This window comes from Cajanus cajan, chromosome 3 (genome assembly GCF_000230855.2).
Source record: "Cajanus cajan strain Asha chromosome 3, NIPB_CcT2T_4, whole genome shotgun sequence".
Taxonomy (NCBI): Eukaryota; Viridiplantae; Streptophyta; class Magnoliopsida; order Fabales; family Fabaceae; genus Cajanus; species Cajanus cajan.
In genome coordinates, this window is record NC_138519.1 from 731,990 (window position 1) to 753,510 (window position 21,521).

The 21,521-nt window shown below is 30.9% G+C and overlaps 1 protein-coding gene across 1 annotated transcript; it reads right to left on the minus strand.

The window, feature by feature from the left end:
• Nucleotides 1-649: 649 nt before the first annotated feature.
• Nucleotides 650-13,355, minus strand: LOC109805604 (alpha-amylase 3, chloroplastic). Its single transcript, XM_020367757.2, has 13 exons — nt 12,912-13,355; nt 12,387-12,517; nt 12,183-12,237; nt 11,962-12,084; nt 11,695-11,815; nt 10,729-11,084; nt 9,318-10,000; nt 8,830-9,019; nt 6,936-7,042; nt 4,080-4,329; nt 3,264-3,386; nt 2,750-2,917; nt 650-1,290 (listed from the first exon to the last, which is right to left on the minus strand). The coding sequence occupies exons 1-13, from the start codon at nt 13,230-13,232 to the stop codon at nt 1,132-1,134; spliced, it is 2,787 nt and encodes a 928-aa protein (XP_020223346.2). The 5' UTR covers nt 13,233-13,355; the 3' UTR covers nt 650-1,131.
• Between the last annotated feature and the right edge of the window lie 8,166 nt (nt 13,356-21,521).

Genomic DNA, 21,521 nt, shown 5'->3' on the forward strand with positions numbered 1-21,521 from the left:
TGAGCCGAAAGGCTTTTCTCTGTACAGCGACAGGCAAAGCTTTGCACAGATTTAATATGTACATTACACATAAATAACATTAACCGTCACTTGCAAATCATTTTGACACCATAGTTTAATGACCCTTACAAATACATTAGATTATTTGTTTGTCGTGCCTTATTTATTTATTTTGTCTTTAAGCAGTGAATAGCAATTAAATAGGTAACACCCTTTCTAAAATATCTCAAAGATTCAAATCCTTAACATTGTAAAACTAGTTCAAATTAACAATTTGACATGAATTGAAAACTTATACCTTAAAAAATCTCGAAAACTATTTTAATAAATTATTGTTTACAAAATAAACAAATATAAACAAGAACATTGTTACATGAAAATTTGCGACGGTCACACAACCTGAAAAAAACGTGCACATAACTTTTCCGATTGTATTCACCTTAGATTAGTAAACTATTCATCATCTCCTGTAGGCAAGAAAATATGAGCGAAAAATCAAGAACTAAAAATTCATAAGCTTATTATTTGTAAGCTTACAGCCTGTTTGGGATAAAAGATTTTCAAGAAAAAGGAGACTTGAGGATAATTTTTTCATTCAGTAATTCACTAATTTAAGAATTTTTAAAGTAAAAGCAATAAAATGATAGGCTATCATGAAATGATGATCATCTCTTATTCATTTATATAAACACTATATACTTTCTTAATTCAAAAATAAAAACATTACACCCCCTTTCCTTTTCTCCAAAACCCCCCATCCAAATTTTCTCTTAATACATAGCCATCTTGATCCAGGAGTCAAAGAATTATGTACCAACAATGGCAATTGTCATCCTAAATATCTTTCTATACTTTGTCTCTGTAAATATAGTAAAGTATAATATGAAGGCTTTCTAATTTCAGATGAGCCAGCATTTGGCTGAAATGAACCCTCTGCAACCTTCTCTAAAATATTGCTTCTACGCAGCATATATACGTCCAGCAACAGTGGCACATTTCAACTCACTTCAGTTGTAGCTTGCCATAACATCATCTATTCTTCTGTATTTTATACTTGCCTCCTAAGAAACATATACAAGGTGGTGATGATTTTCTAAAGGAACATATACTTAAAAGATACAAACAATTATATTATGATGCCTCCCAAATCTTATAGTCTCTTCCCTCTAAAGCTAAGGACCATCTTTGGGAACCACTAGGTGGTTCAAAATGACCGGGTCCAATCTTCATAGCAACTTTTTCATCCATGATAGCTGCATAAACATCCCTTTCTGCCTTGCAAATTTTAACCTTAAACAAGAGGAGACAAAGGTGAGTGTTCCAATAATATCAATGTACGTTATTCAGCTTTTGATCAAGATAGTAGCAATAAAATGTAAGAATGCATACGATTTCCATATCAAACACAAAAAAAAATAAAAATAAAAATAAAAAAAATAAATCCTGCTTTTTAAGTTTTAACTCATAGCACTAAAGACATAGTTGCAGCTAAAAGGTAGATGCACTTCAAGGAATATTGCAAGCAGAGATTTTCATTTGCTTTCCCAGCATTAGGTCATTGTCATCTATATTATGATGAGTAAAATTAGTTAAAAATTTTAACCAGTTCATAACCAAAACATGCATTGTGATAGAACCCCATCACTGTATAAGATGCAAATAAGGAAGGGATTTAGGAGAAGCAAATTTGGTAAGGGAATAGAACACCAAATAGTAAGGATATGTGAGAAAGAGGTGTGAAAATGGGGAATTGGGCTACAACAACTAAGAAAAAGAGTCTATTTGGAGTCAAGCTTGGAAGTATTTTTGAAAACTTTGCTATTGAAAATAAATAGTATTTGTTAGTAGAGAAACCCTCAAAAGTACTTCTAATGTATATCCAAACACACTCTGCATGGCAAAAATGAGGGAACAATTAGGAGCAAGACATTAAAGAGGGGATAAAGGGGCTGGTGCTGGAGAGTTATGCGGAAATTAAGGTCTTGAAACAGCTTACACTCTACAAATAATTGTCATTTAGCCTGTTTGGATACAATTTAGAAGGACTTTTAAGAGTTTCTCTATTAAAAAATAAAAAGTATTTTTTGGTAGAAAAACTCTTAAAAGTCCTTTTAGGCTTGTATCCAAATATATTCAACCAATATTAGAGAAATTCTACCTATCCACGTAAATTTGATGGGTTTTGAATCTGTCAATTTCTAAATTAATAATTAATTTTTTATTTAATTTTTTGTGATGTTATAGTTTTGCACTTGTGTCAAGTAGTCGGCTAGAAGCATTGTAGGCATTTGAAACTGATGAACAAACAAAATACAAGTTAGACCTCTCACCTTTTGTTAGATCAAATTAGTATTATAAATATTTTTTCACTCCATGTTTCATAGGTCTTAAAATTGTATTTTCACACTTCTAATAAATAACTAATATGATACAAGAAAGTGGTTGAAAACTTGAAATGTGAGAGAAAATCATGTGAATATAAAACATGTAACTCAACGACGAAAAGAACTATACCAAAACACCTCAATTTACAAGGGTACCATTGTAACACCCTCAATATTATACTTTTCCTGTTTGAGAGAATTATGCATTACTTTTCTTCAGTTTTTCAGTGACAGTGACTTTCAGTAAATAATGCAGTGATGTTTCAGCTTAAGTGACTTTGACATGCAAAGAAGAAGTTCCTCATCATCCCCCCCAGAAAATATCCGCATAAACAATACAATGAAGAGAACATTCTGATACTTACTGTACTCCTGCAGTGGATCTTGTTCTGCTTCCTGATAGAGATAAGTTTTGCTATTTCAGTTTTATAGTGAGAGAAAATGTGGTCAAAGAACACTGATGGAGTTCCTGGGTGAGTAAGAGTGTACGCATATCCCTGCATTTCTTTTCCGCTTGGAAATCTCCAATGACCCTTCAGAGAAAATATGAAAGAAACTTTATGATTGTTGATATTTTTAGCGTATCAAATAAGTACAATCAAAAAGCATTTACAAATACCACAACAATGAATAAAACTTAAATAACTTTAACCATTACTTTTTATGCATAAAACAGTTACAAATTTTTATGATTACACTAATAGGAATCTCCTTCTCTCTCTCTCTCTATCAAAGATTCAAAGGAAAATGCCTACTTTAAGTTTGAAAAACTCCAACTTTAGTAGTGGAGTCACTCATATTGATATTGATAATGAATTTTGAATCAAAATTTAAACTCAAAAGAATCTCGAAAAGTAACGACTACGGAGAAGTTCAAACCTGGGTAGAACCAGTGTCATGATTTTCTATAAAAGTAACAGCACGAGATGGCCACCATCCAAGAACACCAGGGGGTTTTCCCTTCTGATCTGACAAGCGCCAATATTCACATCTTTCCAAAGCCTATATGAAGAATTTCAATAAAATATCACGAAGATTAAACAATATACATACAGCCTGCTAGCCTGGTAAAAGGAAAAAATGTTAACAGCGTGCACTTTTTTCTGCTCATCTTTTGAAGCATCCTTACAAGAGGTGCAGTAATTTTTGGCTTGAACTTTGAAAACAAATTAAGAGCCTCAAGTAAAGTTGTTTACATCAGGACAGTCACGTATATTTCTAAGATATGAAGAATTGAAGATATATGATGTGCTTGGGTAAAATTATCACTTATCAGAAAGAGAGCCGTATGTAAATTTTATGTTAATTCTTCGTATTTACAGTACAACACATACAATTAAATCACAACATAATTCTCTACCACATGAACGTTCATTAAATCTCAGCCATGGCAACAAGCAGCATATCAGCAATGAGAATCTTTCACTAGCAGCATTATCACTGTTACAGTAAAACTATTTAAAACAAAAAAGATGCTCAAGAAGCATAATAGTTTATTTATTGCCTTTACACAAAAAGATTGCAAACAAATTCCCACAAGCCAATGATATTAGTAAAATTTAAAAACAAATAAATGACTTGGTAAAATTTTCAAAGTCATCCAAGAGCTATACCCTGTAGATGCAGAAAACTTTATGGATGAAATAATTTAAATAAATGGTATTGAAAGTTGAAACAATCAAGTTGAGTGCTCACAGAGTGAAGAATCCCTTTGGTTGTAACATCAAATGCACCAGCAGTACCACCAGTAGCATTAATCCAGTCAACAATCCTCTGTCTATGTGCGTCTTGATTATGATCCATTTCACCATATGTATAACTAAGGGAATCCCAGTATTCTCCTACCGCAAAGTATGGCTCACTTGCTTCCAGGTAGTCCTTTACATAACCACCCCAAAATCCTCTGACAAAGTCAAGCCTCCACCCATCATACCCAATTTCTTCCCTGAAAAGTAAACAGTATTAGAAAAAAAAAATACAATTCCTGTGATACATCAACGCAACAGAAACAAAGAGGGGGAGGGGGGGAAAACATTTTAGTTACAAGCATTACATAAACATAGTATAAGTTGAAATTATAGGCAATAGGGATTTAGGTAGAGAACGAGAAAAATATATATATATAAAAGGGACAATGAATCATATTGTGTAACATTTACTAGAGTGATTAAAAAAAAGTACTTACCCTTATTAATATGAATACTAGACTCCTAAGTCCAATTAAATAAGAAATAAATTCACGAAATATGCAAAATCACTATTAAGAGATCATCTATTATAATATAAATTTAAATACTCTTAATTAGAATAAGTTTGAGATATTTTCTAGATATTCTAATAGAGTACAAGGAAAAAAGGAAAATAAGTATGAATATCATATAGAAGGAAAGAAACAACTGAGTTTCACAGACAGCAAGATAAAAAAACACAGTTATCAATCCCAAGTAGTGGCACACGGAGGCCTACCCCAAAACCACTATAACAGTTAGCAAGATGGCCAATATACATTGAAGATTATAGATACAAGATAATTTATAATTTATACTATACACATATAAATGGTTAAAAAAATTTATATATATATATATATATATATATATATATAGAGAGAGAGAGAGAGAGGAGGGATCAAGTTACCCCTAAGAGTAACTTGAAAAGAATTACTCTCCATCCTTACCCTTTATTTTCTCTCAATCTAACAGTTCTAACTTGTAACTTAATTTTGACTATTAAATTGAAGAAAGAAAAAAAAAATTGGAGATGGAGATGGAGATTAACTCTTAAGTTATTTTTGTAGTAACTTGATTCCTTCTTATACATAAATCAAAAATTAAAGATCTATTAATAATTAATAATCAAAAACTCATAGTCTAACATACATTAACCATTAACTTAAGCTATAATTAACAATGAGATAAATGAGAACATAGCATAGGAATGAAGTTAAAAGAAAAATAGGGGGAAAAAAAAAAGAGGACTGCAACAAAAGTAAAATTAGTGGAATGTGAGGAACTATGAATTGTTAAGAACACACTACACAAAAAAAAACAAAAAAAACAAAAAAAAAACAAAAACAAAAACAAACAAAGGTGTCTTGTATATGCCATAGTTAAGTTGCAACAACTAAGAAAGGCCCGGTCATCTCTGCTTTGCCTTTTGAACAGCAAAACAGATATTGGAGTTGAGCTTAGCCAGAAAATGAATAGGCATGACCAGCAAAAGGGTTAGTGAATGAGGGTGTAACATTGGGGGGTTTGGCCAGAAAATGGAAGGTTGAGTTGTGAATAAGGAAGAGCAGGGTATCTATCCTCTGGAATTAGGCTTCTATTTGGTAACAATTTTGGCCATTCACACGATGCAAAACACTACACAATGAGTTTCCGAGACCAGCAGGACCTTATACTTAATGTAGATATAGGGTCATGATAAGACACTAAGACACACATTGGCATAGCTAATGTCCAATATATAAGACACACACATACACATAAAGTCTGTTTGAATAAACTTGTTGAAAAGTACTTCTAGGAGAAAAAAATAAAAAAGGAGGAAATAAACTTCTCCCAAAACTAAAATTAGCCTATATATAAACTAATTTGTAGAGACTTTCTCCTACTAGTCTCTCCAAAATATGTTTTTTAATTTATGCATAAGCTAATTTTAGCTTATAAAGTAGCTTTTTTTTCTTCTTATTTTTTTCTCCTAGATGTACTTATGGAGAAATTTATCCAAACAAGCCCATAATATTAGCAAGCTGTTTTGAAAAGGTGATTATACCTTTCTTGATAGAAATATTTCATCTTTTGAGAATTTTTTTGTAAAGTGACAGTACTTGCATTATAAAATGATACCTCTTAATACATTTTTTGTGAGACCAATTGATTATCATAGGAGGAAGGTGAAATGTATTGAGTATCTGAAATTATTGAGTTCATGAGGAAATGTCACAGGATAAAGTCAAGAAATTCAGAGACAAATAAGCCTTGATGCTACAGCATATGACTGGAATCCTTCATTGTCATGGGATGCATGAGATAAATTAAGACACCCATAAAAGTGTGACGATGATAAGACAGAACTTAGATCTCCCTTTGCTATACCACAAACATGTTCAACCACCCTCTCTCATAAAAGAAGTCAGAATTCTCTAGTTATATCATGATGTTGAAGCACAAATGAACTCTTACATGAAACTAGAATTGTGTAATTGGTTAAGCCACACTCTGGAGTCTGAACCACCACTTCCAACAGAAAAGACTAAAAATCTAGAAGACAGTTTAACATCATGTTTCATACCAAATTGTCTTAGAGCCTATTTGGATACAACCTTAGAAGTGTTTTTGAAAGCTTTTCTACTGAAAAATACTCTTTATTTTCAATAGAGAGACTCTCAAAAGCATTTCTAGCTTGTATCCAAATAAGCTCTTAGTTCTTCAGCATAGCCACTTCGGATAATGTATGAAGTAACAAACTGATTGGTTATATTTTCATATGACAAAACATTTTGTGGAATTTGTAAGGTATTGAAAAATTAGGATCAGGAATACAAACCTCAGCCAGCATAGCCATTCTTTAAGATCCTTTCTCACAAAATCCTGTGAGTGATCAATGTTTGGAGCAGCATGAAAATTGTCTCCACTACTCTTGTTGCCCCTCCCCTGCATAGCAGAAAGAAAGAATGTATATTATGCATATCAGATTCACCCAAAAGGATTAATGTATCACTGTATAACACACTAAGACACTAACAACAAAAGGAACTTCCAAATACTTCATTGTTGTCCAATTTTGTTTATCATGAAACATATCCAGTGGGTTTTCAACACAAAAATGTAATTTACATGAATATTTGCTTTACATGATGTATATGAGCCTTTGCTTCACATTATTTCTTCGTTAAACCTATTTCTTAATTCTTAGAAAACATTGATATAAAAAAAGTTATGCTGTGTGCTCATATTCAGGATAGGGCAGGGAAAAGTAAAAGTAATATGATCATACCCAGAACTCACTTCTTTAAAATCTTAGGTTACTAAATAATCATAACCCATTTGATGGTTTCTTGTGGTTCAGTACTTTCAACAAACCAGAAGTACTAACTTTATGACTTTACATAAATCAATTCCAGAGGATACAGATAGGACCATCAAAACCAGTAACAATCTAGAAATGATTTGAGTTTCATGTTAGGTTGTTTACTGAAGAAAATGGTAAGAAAGCAAATATGAACATGAAATAAACTATTTGCAAAATGTCTCTTCCTCTCACAAAATTAACCAATCTAAATGTTGAACTAATTCCATACACATGATTGATAACTACTGTCATCTAGCATAATGAATATAAAGTCATTTTGTTATTAATTAATGAAATAAAATTGCAAACAGTCACCAATAAATATAAGATTCAATAATGAAAGTAATTTATTAAAAAAAATAAGGAAAAAGAAAAATCTATTACACTTCAATCAGTGGTTTTCAAATGTGCACCACTTTCCTGGGAAATGGCAAACAAAGAACATAATATAACTTCTTTCCTGCAAGCATGTTACGAGTTTTGATACCAATTCTTAATGGTTCTCAATCCTGTGAAAGAAATTTGACTACTCTATAGTATGGGAAAAAAGTATGACTGAAAGGCATTGACGTACAATCCCAAAAAAGAAACTAGATATGTTGTTGAGAATATAGAAAAAAACAGACAAGATCTATCCAATTCTTTTAGGATGACTACCAATACTGTGTAAGGAGTAAAGAGCAAAGTATATAACCAAAACCTATGAAGCACCGATACTTCAATTTGCTTCACGTATCCGTATCCGATACGTATCCGTATCCGATACTCTTGGATACTTCACCGATACGTGTCAATGAAGTATCCTAGTCTTTAAAAATATTATGAAAATTTTATTGAATTCCGATACTCTTAGATACTTCACCAATACTTATTAGTGATACGTATCGATAAAGTATTCAAATTTTTGAAAAATTATAAAATATTCATTACAGCTAAATAAGATATATAAACATGTTTAATATAGAAACATAGAAATATTTGTCTTTGATGAACTGTAAATGAAAATTATCTTCTATATAGATAATTTTAAGAAAGGAACAAAATTTGTAATATTAGTTCTATTTGTAAACAATAAAAAGTAATTTATGATGAAATGATTTATAATTTATTTATTTTTAGTAATGTACAATAAGTATGTTTTTAATTTGGATTTGCAAATTAGCAATTATATATTTAATGTTTATGAATTTTGATCATAATTACATGTACACAATTATTATAATATATGAACATTGATATATATGATGACACGTATCTTACAAGTATCGTATCCTATATATTTTAAAATAATCGTATCGCCGTATCGGATACGTGTCGTATCCGATACGCGTATCGTATCGGTGCATCATAGACCAAAACCCTCATCTACCTGAAAATGTGGATCATCAGCTACAATTGCACGATCATCCCAGTTGAGACGACCTCCAAATATGTTCCAAATACCATTCGCATTCTTAGAGTGAGCACAGCGGTGATTTAAAACAGCATCTCCAAGCACTTTGATTCCAACTTCATGAAAACTTTTCACCACATCCTTCAGTTGATCAATAGTTCCATATCTGAAATATTAAATAAAAACTTAACAGTTCGTATCAAAGTTCCTTTTCATGGAAAAGGTAAATTATTGTACATCATAGTATTCTTTTTTCTTTTCATGCAATGTATAAATCAGAACATAAAAGAATGTTGCCTTGCACTCAAGTCAACCAGTGACTATGATATTTGAAGTTGAAGAAAATGGCATATGCTTGAGGGTAAACAATGTGCCTTATAGTGGGCCCTCTATAAAAATTTAAAGATAACTGCCACCCACAACTATGAAATAATTAGACCGTTAAAAGGATTTTAATCAAGTACCTAGAATTTAAATTATATAAATCCTTTGGCATATATCCTTCAGGTGAAACAGACTCCGTAGGTGGTGGTAACCATATCACAGTAAAGCCAAATGAAGCCAGCTCTGCAGCTTTCTCTTTAAGCTCCATGTACCATCTTCCAGATTTATGAGATTCCCAATTAAACCCCTGGCATAGTATTTCATACCCTGTGCCTGTTCCTGAGGATATTTGTGGAGGCAAGTCAGGCAATACTAATGTCTTGGTTTCCACAGCAGCCTCAGATTCCACAATAGTTTCCTCTGAGAAAGTTGGAACTGAGCTTCTGAAGATACTATAGGCTTCAGCAGCTAGTTTTTCAATTTCTTGAAGAATGCTTTCTTGTGCTTCTTTGGATTTTGTCTTCCGATTCTTCTCGGAGGAAATGTCGGTCACCAAATGTCTTATTTCATTGATTATACCATCAGTAAATGCAGAGATAGATTCCTCTTGACCTGCCTCTTCAGTCACTTCCATCTGTACACCTTCTGATTGATCTTCTATGTTGCCAACAACTAAGCTACCAGAAAGTGGGAGAGGGATATAAAAGTCATCTCCCATGTCATTTATCCAAGTACTGTCATTTAGCTTAAGAACAAAAAGAAATCCAGAAAACTCTTCTCCCAAAGAGAGTTGTACTGAACTTCCCTCTCCACTCTCTCTTGACTGCAGAAGAAGATGGGCATGTAAATATATCATAAAACACAAAGAATGGCACGGAATTACAATACCACATTCTGATTGACATAAAACAAATTTCCAAGTTTTCCAAGAGAAAGAAGAAAAGGGGGAAAGGGAGTAACTAATTATAAACTTTAGAATAAAAGGCTGCATGAACATCATGCATTCAATGTTTCAATCATAATCCACATATTTTCATCATCACTTATAAACTTACATCAATATTTAGAAAAAGAACTGGTAAAATACAAGAGTATCTATGCAGAGGCTAAAATGCACTGGGTTGCTGGAATTATTTCGATATAAAACTTTGAACATGAAGTGGATTAAATGGTAAAACAATGGCTAGGACACCTTGAAGAAAAATAGAATTAAGATTTGACTTTAAGAAAACACCCAACATAACTAAAGGTAGGACAAGAACACAAGACTAATCCTTGAGATATTGACACGGCATAGTCTTAATTTTAGTCCAATAAGACCAAATCACATTAGGTGATTATTTACTATAATTTTTAAAACGATATAAAAATCAGGTTTAAAATCCTATGGACTTATTTGAGTATAGAAACATCCTCCTTGAATATGCCAAATACAATAGCATCACCAATGGAGCAATAGTATTGAAATATATTTCATAACCTAAACAAGTGCTAAAACATTTAAAAAAAAAAAATTAAAATAAAAAAAAGGACAACTCATCAGAACTCTACCTGTAATTTAGTTCTTAAAGCTCTGTCCTTAAATGCTTTTGTTTCTGGTGGATGAGGAGCAGGTGGAATTTCCCACCACTTCAAATCATCTCTACAAACTCCCCAGTGAAGGAGAATATCTCCAGGTATATCTGTTTCTAAATATAAAATATTCTTAGCTGTCTCAGAGCACTTCCTAATGGAGACACTAATAGTGTTATCAACGATAACTTCCTTGGTAATAGGAAGTTCTACATAGAATCCTTCTAATTGACTATTTTCCACTTTTAAATTTCTGGATCCACTGCTGTCTTCTTGATTTTTATCATTTGTTGTATCTGACTTCAGGAGAATGCTAGATATCTGCCCCAAGGCCCCTAGGTGTGAGGAAAGACCATGAATCATGTCTCAGTTCAAGCTCACCAAAATAATGGTGTGAGGTCACAGCTAAAAGGATTAAAAAATTAAAAGAAAAAGAGCATTCCTAACACATATTATAAGCTCAAATAATGATCTTTTCAAAATTAAATAGAAAGCTGAGTCACATTGCAAATTTTTTCAGCCCAAAGATTAAATACAAGATAATGTCAGGATCAAATCAAGTTTTATTCTTCTCCATAATAAACATTGTTACTTATCCCTATACTAAAATGCTAATACTACAAAATTGAAATTGAAATACATATCAAATGGCAAATATTTTCTTTTTTCTTTGCTGCAATATTTTAATGGTTATTCACTCTATTGTTCATTTATATATAAGAATCTTTTTTTTTTTTTTAAAAACATCTCATTTATAAAAGTTAAAGATAATAAACACAAACAGTAACCAGTTGGAACTGCAAGGTATAACGTATCATAGAATTAGGATTTATTCAACACTCTAAAAGAACATAAAGCCATAAATTAGCCAAATTTCAGAAAAGACACAAAATAGAATAAACTGAAGAGGCAAAAAAAAAACACAACAATATGATTTCAAAAAACCTGGCCACAAACTAAAGCCCTTCTTAGGTCCAATTATATTAGCATCCTCCTTAACATAGCTGACCAGAGGAACCTTGAAATCTCTTCCTTTGTGTTGATACCAAGCACCAGTTTCCTCATCCTGCATCAACAAGGCCACCCAAATAGGAAAAAAGGAAAAAGTAGTGAAAGGAAGGGGAGAAGTTTGATCAACAGTTTGTTTCTGTTAACCACATATTCAACATTTAAGAACTAACATCTCAAGTGCTAACTATAAGAAATATATACCTTGAGAACAAAATTAATAGCTGAAATATCATTGTTGGCTTTAAGATCAATCCTGACTTCATAGAAAGTATCTGCTTCAGTAGACGACAATGATTTCTTCATAGGTGTGTCGATTGCATAGTCCTGAAATTTTCACTTCACACTCAAACTTTCTGCATGGTAATAATGAAACATGGGCCATATGTGAGAGCATGAGAAGTCATGAAGCCGTGGTCTACTACCTTAATAGGAATAGATCCGGGGGGTATCATATCACGAGGAGGTTGATCCCATTCACTGCAGAATCAAGCTTACATCATAATCATATATCATTGTTGGATCATTAACATTAAGATTCAGCTTTACCATGATGTGAATTATACACCAAAAGTCTCAAAATTTGAATGGACTCAAATAGAAGAAAAAAACACCTTAGTTAACTGTACCTTCCAACATCATCCACACGGGAAACTCCCCAGTGAAGAATCCATTTCCCTGGTAGATTGCAACCCACTGTAAGCTCCCAATTTCCCAAATCCTTCCCCTGATCCAATCTTACAAAGATCTTTCCCTCCACCTGTAGATTCCATCACAAATCACACTAAGACAACAATCCCATCAATGCCAAGCAAACACCACACTATGTCTATTAAATGACAACACAAAAAGGAAAAGGCCTTTTAAGTACTAGTGATTCCACTTTTTTAGCAAAAACAACTATGAAACTATTTGATACTTACACAATATTACCTTTCCGTTTGATTGCTCAGAAAACAAAGGAAAACAAAAGAAAAATGACCAACCAAAAAAAAAAAAAGTCAATCAAGCTGATCCAAACTTTTACCCCTTGGGACAAAACAAAACAAAACTCTAACACCCTCCAACTTCTCCACTCTTTCCTCATAAAAATCTACAATTTCTCCAAAAACCAAACACCATTCTAAAAAACAGTAAAGAAGCAAAGGAGAGACCAATTCAGTTCGGTTGATGGGGAAAGTCTGGTCGAACAAGACATCAGAAGACTGAAGGGACTCGAGGGTATCAGTGTTTGTGGCAAAAGCCTCAAACTTTGGAGCGAGAAACTTGTGGGATTTGCAAGAGGCATAGCTATAATAGTCATAGTTGTTGTTGGAGTTGAAGAGGCTGATGTTGGAAGAAGATGTAAGAGAGAATAGCTTAGGCTTGGAACGGTGAATGGAAGATTCTCTTTCTCTGCCGCGGTAGTGGTTGAAGCTGAAGAGAGGGTCCAAGGAAAAGGTGGTGGTGGTGGTGGTGGTGGTGCAGATGCTCATGGTAATTACGGTGCTTCCTTTTGCAAGGAAATGGGAATGAAGAGGTTGCAGAAACAGAACAACCAGCTTTGTATGTTTTGCTGGATTTCACCAACTTGGAGGTGTGGACAGAAATGTTTTTTCAAATTTAAGATTTATTAAGAATTATACAATATTCTTTTCAATTATTTCTATCTTGGGATGGATGAGATCAATTTCTTCAACTCCAATCCAACACATGAATGTTCACTCCTCAGTTATCCATGACGTGATCCAGTGTATGGGTAATCACTGCTATATAAAAATTTTAAAAATCTAACAGTTTTTAATATATTTTGATTTTAAAGTTTAATTTTTATATATCGTTAATGAAAAAAATATATATATATCCTCTTACCCATTTGAAAATTATTAAGAAACTAGGTAGTAAATGATTGTTATGTTTTTAATACAATATTTTTTGTTTTTGTTTTCTAATCATTGTGTTAAAGACTTTTTTTACAAGATTTTCATAAAAGGATTTTTTTTTTTTTTTTGTAAAGATAGGAAAGATTACAAAGATGGTCACAATGAGGATTGAACCTAGGTCCTCATGCTTCTAACTACCCCAATCCCTCCCCACCCAACCACTAGGCTAACCCTAGTGGTCATAAAAGGATATTAATTTTTAATAAAGAAAATAATTATTTATTTTATAACTAATTTAAAAATGCCAAAAAAATAAATGATTATTTCTCGTAAATACGGTTGACTAAAATGGACAAATATTAGAATCTATTTAACCTGCAAAAATATTTTTCCTTTTATGAGTGTTTATAAATATCACATTCTTTTTATTTTATTTTTAAATTTCAAAAGTTTTTGTGAAAAAATGTATTTTATCTTTTTTTTTTAATGAGATGCTGGAATTGAAATTTGAATCTCCTTAAATTAAGAGAATTTTTATTCCATGTGTTAATCTGTTGAATTAGTAAAAATAATATTATTTAATTAAATTTTTCCATGAAGATAAGTTGTAAACAAATTCATTGATCAAAGTAGAGTTATTTTTAAAACAATTCATGAAAGTATGACTGTTTTAAAACAATTTTTCAACTTGAGGTAGTCATCGATGTAACATCACCTATATCACATATAGATTATAAATAATAATAATAATAATAGGTGAAATTGAGACTATAAATCATAATGTTAATATTTCTTTTTATTTTTTGGTTGACACTATGTCCCATAATCTCATCTTTTTCTTTATTATTTTTATGATTGACACTATAATCATAAAAATATATATATATATATATATATATATATATATATATATATATAGCATTCACCCTTTACAGTGTCATTGTAAAGGGTTTAGGATTTTCTCATTGTCAACAAAATCTATGGTAAACCCATTTTGCATATGGTTCACTAGTGAACCAACAAAATCATATGATATTTTTATATGGTTTATCAATGGACACTTATGTTAAACTAGTAAATATATTAACATAAAAATTAATGGATGAGATTGAATATGGGCTACACTACATGCATTTTTTTCAATTTAGGAATTTATATTATATGTTAACATGAAATATTTATTTTGTCCCTTATTGGAGGAAATAGTTGTAGGAAAAACAAATAATAATTATACTTTATATGATTTTAGAACACTAGAATATTTACTTAGTTGTTAAAGACATAATTAGATGTACATCTAAGAATTTGTTATGCATTGCACGAACCTTAGAACTAACAAGTTAAGTCTTCCTTTGTTTGATTATATGTCTCAATATTCTAAGTTTTCAAGAGAATAAACATATATAGTAATTGTATGTTGTGACCGCATAAGAGACCTAGCCACATTATTTATTTAACCCTAGGCACCTCCCATCACAAGCCTAAATGGTTAGGCCTACACTATTTTTCACATAGATCATAATTAGGTGTCCAAAGTCCATTACCATTTAATCACATTATTTATGGGCTTAAGTATCATCAAATGAATTATAATAACTCATTTTTTGGCAAAACAAAATTTACAATTGATTGTAACCACAAGGATTTATAGAAAAAATCTACCATTCTCTCACTTGGGTAAAATTAATTATAATTCATAACTTTGAAAATAAACAAAAATTTAAAAATGCCTTGTAATAACACACTATGGTCACCAAATATATGATCCCAAGATACAACACCTAATTAAGACTTTATCCAACTAAAGCCATGTAATATCAAACCATAGCAACAATTACACCCCCTAATGATGCAATACCTTTCATGATTACAAATATTACCAATTTCATCGACTAGTCATCAATGTAAAGTTTAGCAAGAAAATGATGTGTCAATGTGATCAAATAGACACACTATCATTTTTTTCTATTAGTGCTCAATTTCTCTCTAATGTCTAAAAGTCAAAGAAATTACACGGTTTAACACAAAATCATCATGCCTCAACTCCAAAGTATTGTTGATTATAGGCACAATAGTTATTATGACACCAAGCTCCAAAAAAAATTGTCTTAGCTCCAACATGGCAATGACCATCGACATGGGGGTCCTAATGACATCAACTTTCAAAAAATTGTCTCAACCCCAACATGGCATCGACCACCGACATAGAATTCTTAATGATAGTGAGCTTCAAATATTATGCATCAACTCAATCATGATGCCAACCACCAACATAGTGGTCCTAATGACACCGAACTCCAAAATGTCATGTCTCAACTCCAACACGGTATCTACCACTAACATAGTGATCCAAAAAACATCAAGCTTAAAAATATTGTACCTTAACTTCAACATGGTGTTAACCATCGACATAATGGTCCAAGGACACCGAGTTTAAAATATTAAGTTCATTTGTTGAAATTTTTTTCTTATAAAAATGTTTTTGTATAAATAAAATAAGCATTTTCTTTTTTTTACTTTTTGTTATGTTTATCTATAACTTTTTTTAAATAAGTGGTTTTCTACTTTTTTTTAAGAAGCAACTTTTATCTACTTCTTAAACAATTATTTTTTTTATAAAAATAATTGTTTAGAAACACTTTTTTTTAAGTTTAAACAAATAGACCTATTATGTCTTAGTTTCAATATGGTGTCAATTACCAACATAATGATTCTAACAAAATTGAGCTTCAAATAATTTTACATTTGATATACATGTACAAAAGTGTAGCATAATGAAATATCACCATTTATTCATCAAATCAAATGCAAAAGGTCATCTATACATCATTTCGTCAAATTTTCAAAAAATAAGGATCCAACAACATAAGAAAGGAAATAACATAAAACTAAAGTTCCTACTATCCAAGCACATCAAAAGAACTCGCAATACTCATATTCTCAACATATCTTTTGAAAACAATGGGTCCGAGTCCCTTGGTTAAGGGATCAACTAACATGAAGTTGTACCAAGATGTTCTACCATTATAAAACCATCTTTCATAAGATATTTAACAATTAGGTACTTCAACTCCAAGTGCTTAGATTTGCTAGAAATTTTATTGTTCCTTTTATGGAACACTATAACATTGTTATCACAAAAATCTTTAGAGGCCTAGTAATGGAGTCCACAATGTGAAGTCCTATCACAAGATTCGTCAACCAAACAACTTGAGTGACTATATCAAGATAAGCAATGAACTCTACTTGCATAGTAGAAGAGGCAACAAGAGTTTGTTCCTTACTCTTCCAAGATATTGCACCTCTAACCATCGTAAAGGTGTACCCAAAAGTCGATTTCCTATCATCAGGACACCTACAAAGATCTGAATCTATGTACCCCATAATCTCCAAGTTGTCAACTATTTTATAAAAAAGCATGTACTCTTTAGTCCTCTGCAAGTAACTCATCACCATTTTAGTAACTATCCAATGATGATTCCTAAGGTTTGATCAGTATTTGCCAAGAAACCTAACTATGAAGGCAATGTCAGGTCTAGTGCATACTTGAGCATTCATGAGGCTACCTAAGGCATTCCCAAAAGGCTTATCATTCATTTCTACTCGTTTAACCTCATTTTTAGGTCATTGATCTTTATTTAGCTTATCACCTTTGACAATTAGGACATCTTCAAGTTTACAAGTTTGCATATTGAATCTTTCTAAGACTTTATCAATGTAAGTCTTTGGAGATAACCCAAGAGCATGACATGATTTGTTTATGTGAATCATAATCCCCAAAATAAAAGAAGATTCATCAAGATCCTTCATCTCAAAAGATTTAGTCAACATCTGCCTTATTTCATGGAGCATCCCAAAGTCATTAGAAGCAACACAAGGAAGATAAATTTACTCCCACTAACCTTGTGGTTTACACATTAATCAATTGTATTAACCTCAAAACCCATGGAAGTTACCATTTTTTTTCAAATTTCAAGTATCATTGTCTAAAGTTTGTTTCAAAGCATAAATTAATTTCTTTAATTTGCAAACCAAGTCCTTATTACCACTAACATGGAAACCCTCAGGTTGCTACATGTAGATTGTCTCACTTATATCATTACTCAAAAAGGTTGTCTCCACATCCATTTGGTGTAATTCTAAATCAAATTGAGCTAAGAGAGCCATAATGATTCTAAATGGACCCTTAGCCAAGACAAGAGGAAAAGTCTCATTAAAGTCAATCTTTTTTTCTATGTGAAACCCTTTACCACTAGTTCGGCCTTAAACCTCTTAATATTACCCTTTAAGTTTTTCTTAGTCTTTAAGACTTATTTACAACCAATTACCTTACAATTCTTAAGCAATTTAACAAGCTTTCATATGCCATTAACCAACACTAATTACATCTCTTCATCAATTGCATTTTTCCATAATGTAGATTAAGAGCAAGAAATAACTTCTTGATAACTCCTTGGATCAACAACATCTCCAGTGTCATGTGTGTCCTCATTAAAATAGACAATAAACTCATCACTAATAGTAAGTTGCATCTGTCTAGTTGACCTCCTTAAAGGAATACATGTAGCTTGCTAAAATGGTTATGGAACTTCAACTATAGTAAGATGATTCTCATCAATCTGAAGACCATTTGCATTCTTATTTAGTAGTTTAATCTCCACTAGAAATTTAGTTTCAACAAGAACAACTTGATGAACACTAACACTAGAAATAGGTTATTGGTAAAGAAGGAATAATAGGATCAAGTAGATCACGCTATAGAAACTTTGCGTTCATAAACTCAACACAATTTTGCTCCTCTTACCAAGATAAAATAACGAGTATCATTTAGCCTCGATTTTGATATATATATATATATATATATATATATATATATATATATATATATATATATATATATATATATATATAAGAAAAAACTTATCTTTAGGTCCATCATTTTCTACAAGTGATTAAAATGTTTAACCTCAGTTAGGCAACCCTAGACTCAAAGATGATTCAAGCTAAGTTTTTTCCATATCCAAAGTTTTGAATTAAAGACGATTTCATACATCTAACACTCCAACTTTAATGATAACAAAGCAATGATTTTGAATGATTTTGATTGTCTAAGTCATTTTAGGAAGCTCATGTTTAAGGATGTAAAAATAATGAAGAACAAAAAATGTTCTTATAAATAAATCTCTTTTACAAACACATAAAATAAGACAAGTGTATCACTTAGTAAAATAGGATAGTTGGCATCCACGTCCAACATCCAATGCCTATGATGAATATCTCCATCTTATAGGTGATCACAACTCCATTTCTGTTAAACGTTTCATGCTCTTAATAAACATATTTAAAGGCCCAAAAAACATATATTGATAAGCATTCTAATAATTTATGGATTTTATAAATATTATATTTTTTATTTTCTCTTTATGAATGTGCACAAAATAGTACAGCAAGATTGAATCAATACGACTTCCAAAAAAGTAAAGGTAGTCACAAAGAAAATTATCGATGTATACAACAACTCTTTAGAGTCAATGCTTTTTGCTTCATTCCCTTATCAAGCCAAATCATATATGAAGCCCCAGAGCATTTGAGCTAGTGTTGAGAACAACCATATTGTGAAAAATGAAGATCACACTTCAAACGATCAAGTGTCAAGTCTCTTACCAACAAATATATCTCTAAAGCCTGCAAATACAAGAAGACTTGAAGAAAAAATAAGAACTTTGTGAATATTGTATAAATGCTCTCTTTAGTTGTGTCAAAACTCTAAAGAATTTCTTCAAAGTCTTAATGTCTTGTATTACCATTGTCCAATGGACGACTGAAGAAAAAGCTTAAGTTAGTTATTCTTGTCTTAACAAGTAAAAGTTCTTTTGAGTATACCTAAACATACATATCCTCTTTGTGAAAGTTAACTTGTAAACACTCAAAATCTTTTCTTGTAAGCCTGAAGAGGCTAGTTAAAGAATACTGCAAATGTATTGTTGCATCTTGGCTAAGAATGACATAGAGAATACTTGGTGAAGTCAAGAGTGACATTTAGAATACTCGTTTGTAAAAGTGTTCACGTTAGTAGAATCCTTTGAGTTTGAAGGTAATTGGACATAACTTAGTTGAGTGAACTAATATAAGTTTTGGTGTAAGTTTTTAGACTTACACCTGGTGTTAACTAATCTTAATTCTCATTCTCTTTCTTTTTTTTTCTCTAAGATCAATTAGATTCATAAGTTGCAATATGACTCATCGTGGAAGGTTATATAGGAGTGCATATGTTTTTTTTTTCTATTGATGAAAATTAAGAATCTGACTTCCCAAATTGAATCAACTTCTTCCAAACATATTCTCCAGGAGGTAAATGAAGTAGCAAATGCTTTGAGCTACCTTTATTTGTTAATAGTAATATTTTTCATTTTGCGCCTTTTATGGACACTCCACTTATGAGATATGATTTTGTATTGCTTACCTCATAGGTTTTAAATAGGGGTGTTCAAATCTGAACAAACCTAAATGGAAAACTAAAAATTGATCCAAAATATTACAAACTAATAGAAAACCACAAACTAGTAGTTTGATTTGGTTTTTATTTTCCTAAACCATGCACGCAATTTGGTTCAACTTGCAGTTTGAGAATATAAAATCAACCAAACCAAACCAAACTATACTTTAGTGCGAGTATACAACATTGGCACATAACATAAAAATGTATTTTTATAAAAATTAAGCTACTAATTATAAGCTAGTAAAAGGCGTTTTCCTCCTAAATGCATATTATAATATATTTGTTTTAAAAGGTATTTTATAAAAGTGTTAGTTATTGAACTGGATTTTTAATGAAAAGTTATGAATTATTTATAGCATAGAAATTTTTTAGCATTTTTATATTATAATATATTTGGTGATTTGTTACTACTTAAATGATATGATATTTAACAATATAACATATATGGATAAAAAACAGAAAATAATATACAAAAGATTTTCATTTATATATATTTTTATGAGTAATTTATATTTATATTATTAATAAAAAACTTATTTGCATATTTTTTTTATTTCCAAATGCTATGGTACTAAACGTTACATTACTTAAATATGAATAAATGTTAAAATTTAACGATTAGTAGATGAAATTTTGACGAAAGAACTAAAATTTCATATCTTTAAAATTAAAGAGACAAAATGACTAAAATTTTAGATTAATAAAAGTAGAGAAAGGAAAAATACAATTTAGCCTACTTATTTGAGTTATTTTTTAATAAGCTTCTCACTATACCCACCTATTCTAATTAATTACTACCTTTCTTACCCAATCACTTAAATCACCACTATTAAAAAAACTAGTTAATTTAATTTGTTCTATATATACACATTTTTTTAAACTATTTTTATTATACTTCTCTTTTCTAATTAATACTCATATCATATACTTTTAATCAGTTAAAGTGTGCTTTATTATATTTATTTCTCCTGATTAAATACTTTTTTTTATCAATTAGTTGTGTATGTTTTTTAAAATCTTTATAATTAATTGACTTTACCAAATTAAGAGAACAAAATTTAATTAAAAATATATGAAATAAAATGTTTTAATCTAACAACCATTAATATGCAAAATAATGTAAAAATTGAATCTTATATAAAACAAGAAATAATTATTCTAAAGTGAATAGGAAGAAAGATATTAAGTAAGTGATGATATAATTTGTGTAACTATTTTTTAAACAGAATACAATTATAATTTTTTAAAAAAAATTTTATTTAGACACATTTTAAAATTTACTAACTACAATCATTAAAAATATAGAGCATAAATTATGCATGTAACACATGGATATAAAATTTAGTGCTTCAGTAATTTACACGTAGCACTGCTCCAACAACAACCAGAAAGAGAATCGAAAC

Coding starts and splice junctions, on each gene's coding strand:
- LOC109805604 (XM_020367757.2), bottom strand. CDS start 13,232: ATGAGCATCTGCACCACCACCACCACCACCACCACCTTTTCCTTGGAC. Junction 11,816..11,961: donor CTATTAATTTTGTTCTCAAG/GTATATATTTCT, acceptor TTGTTGATGCAG/GATGAGGAAACTGGTGCTTG. Junction 11,085..11,694: donor GGGCTTTAGTTTGTGGCCAG/GTTTTTTGAAAT, acceptor CCTCACACCTAG/GGGCCTTGGGGCAGATATCT.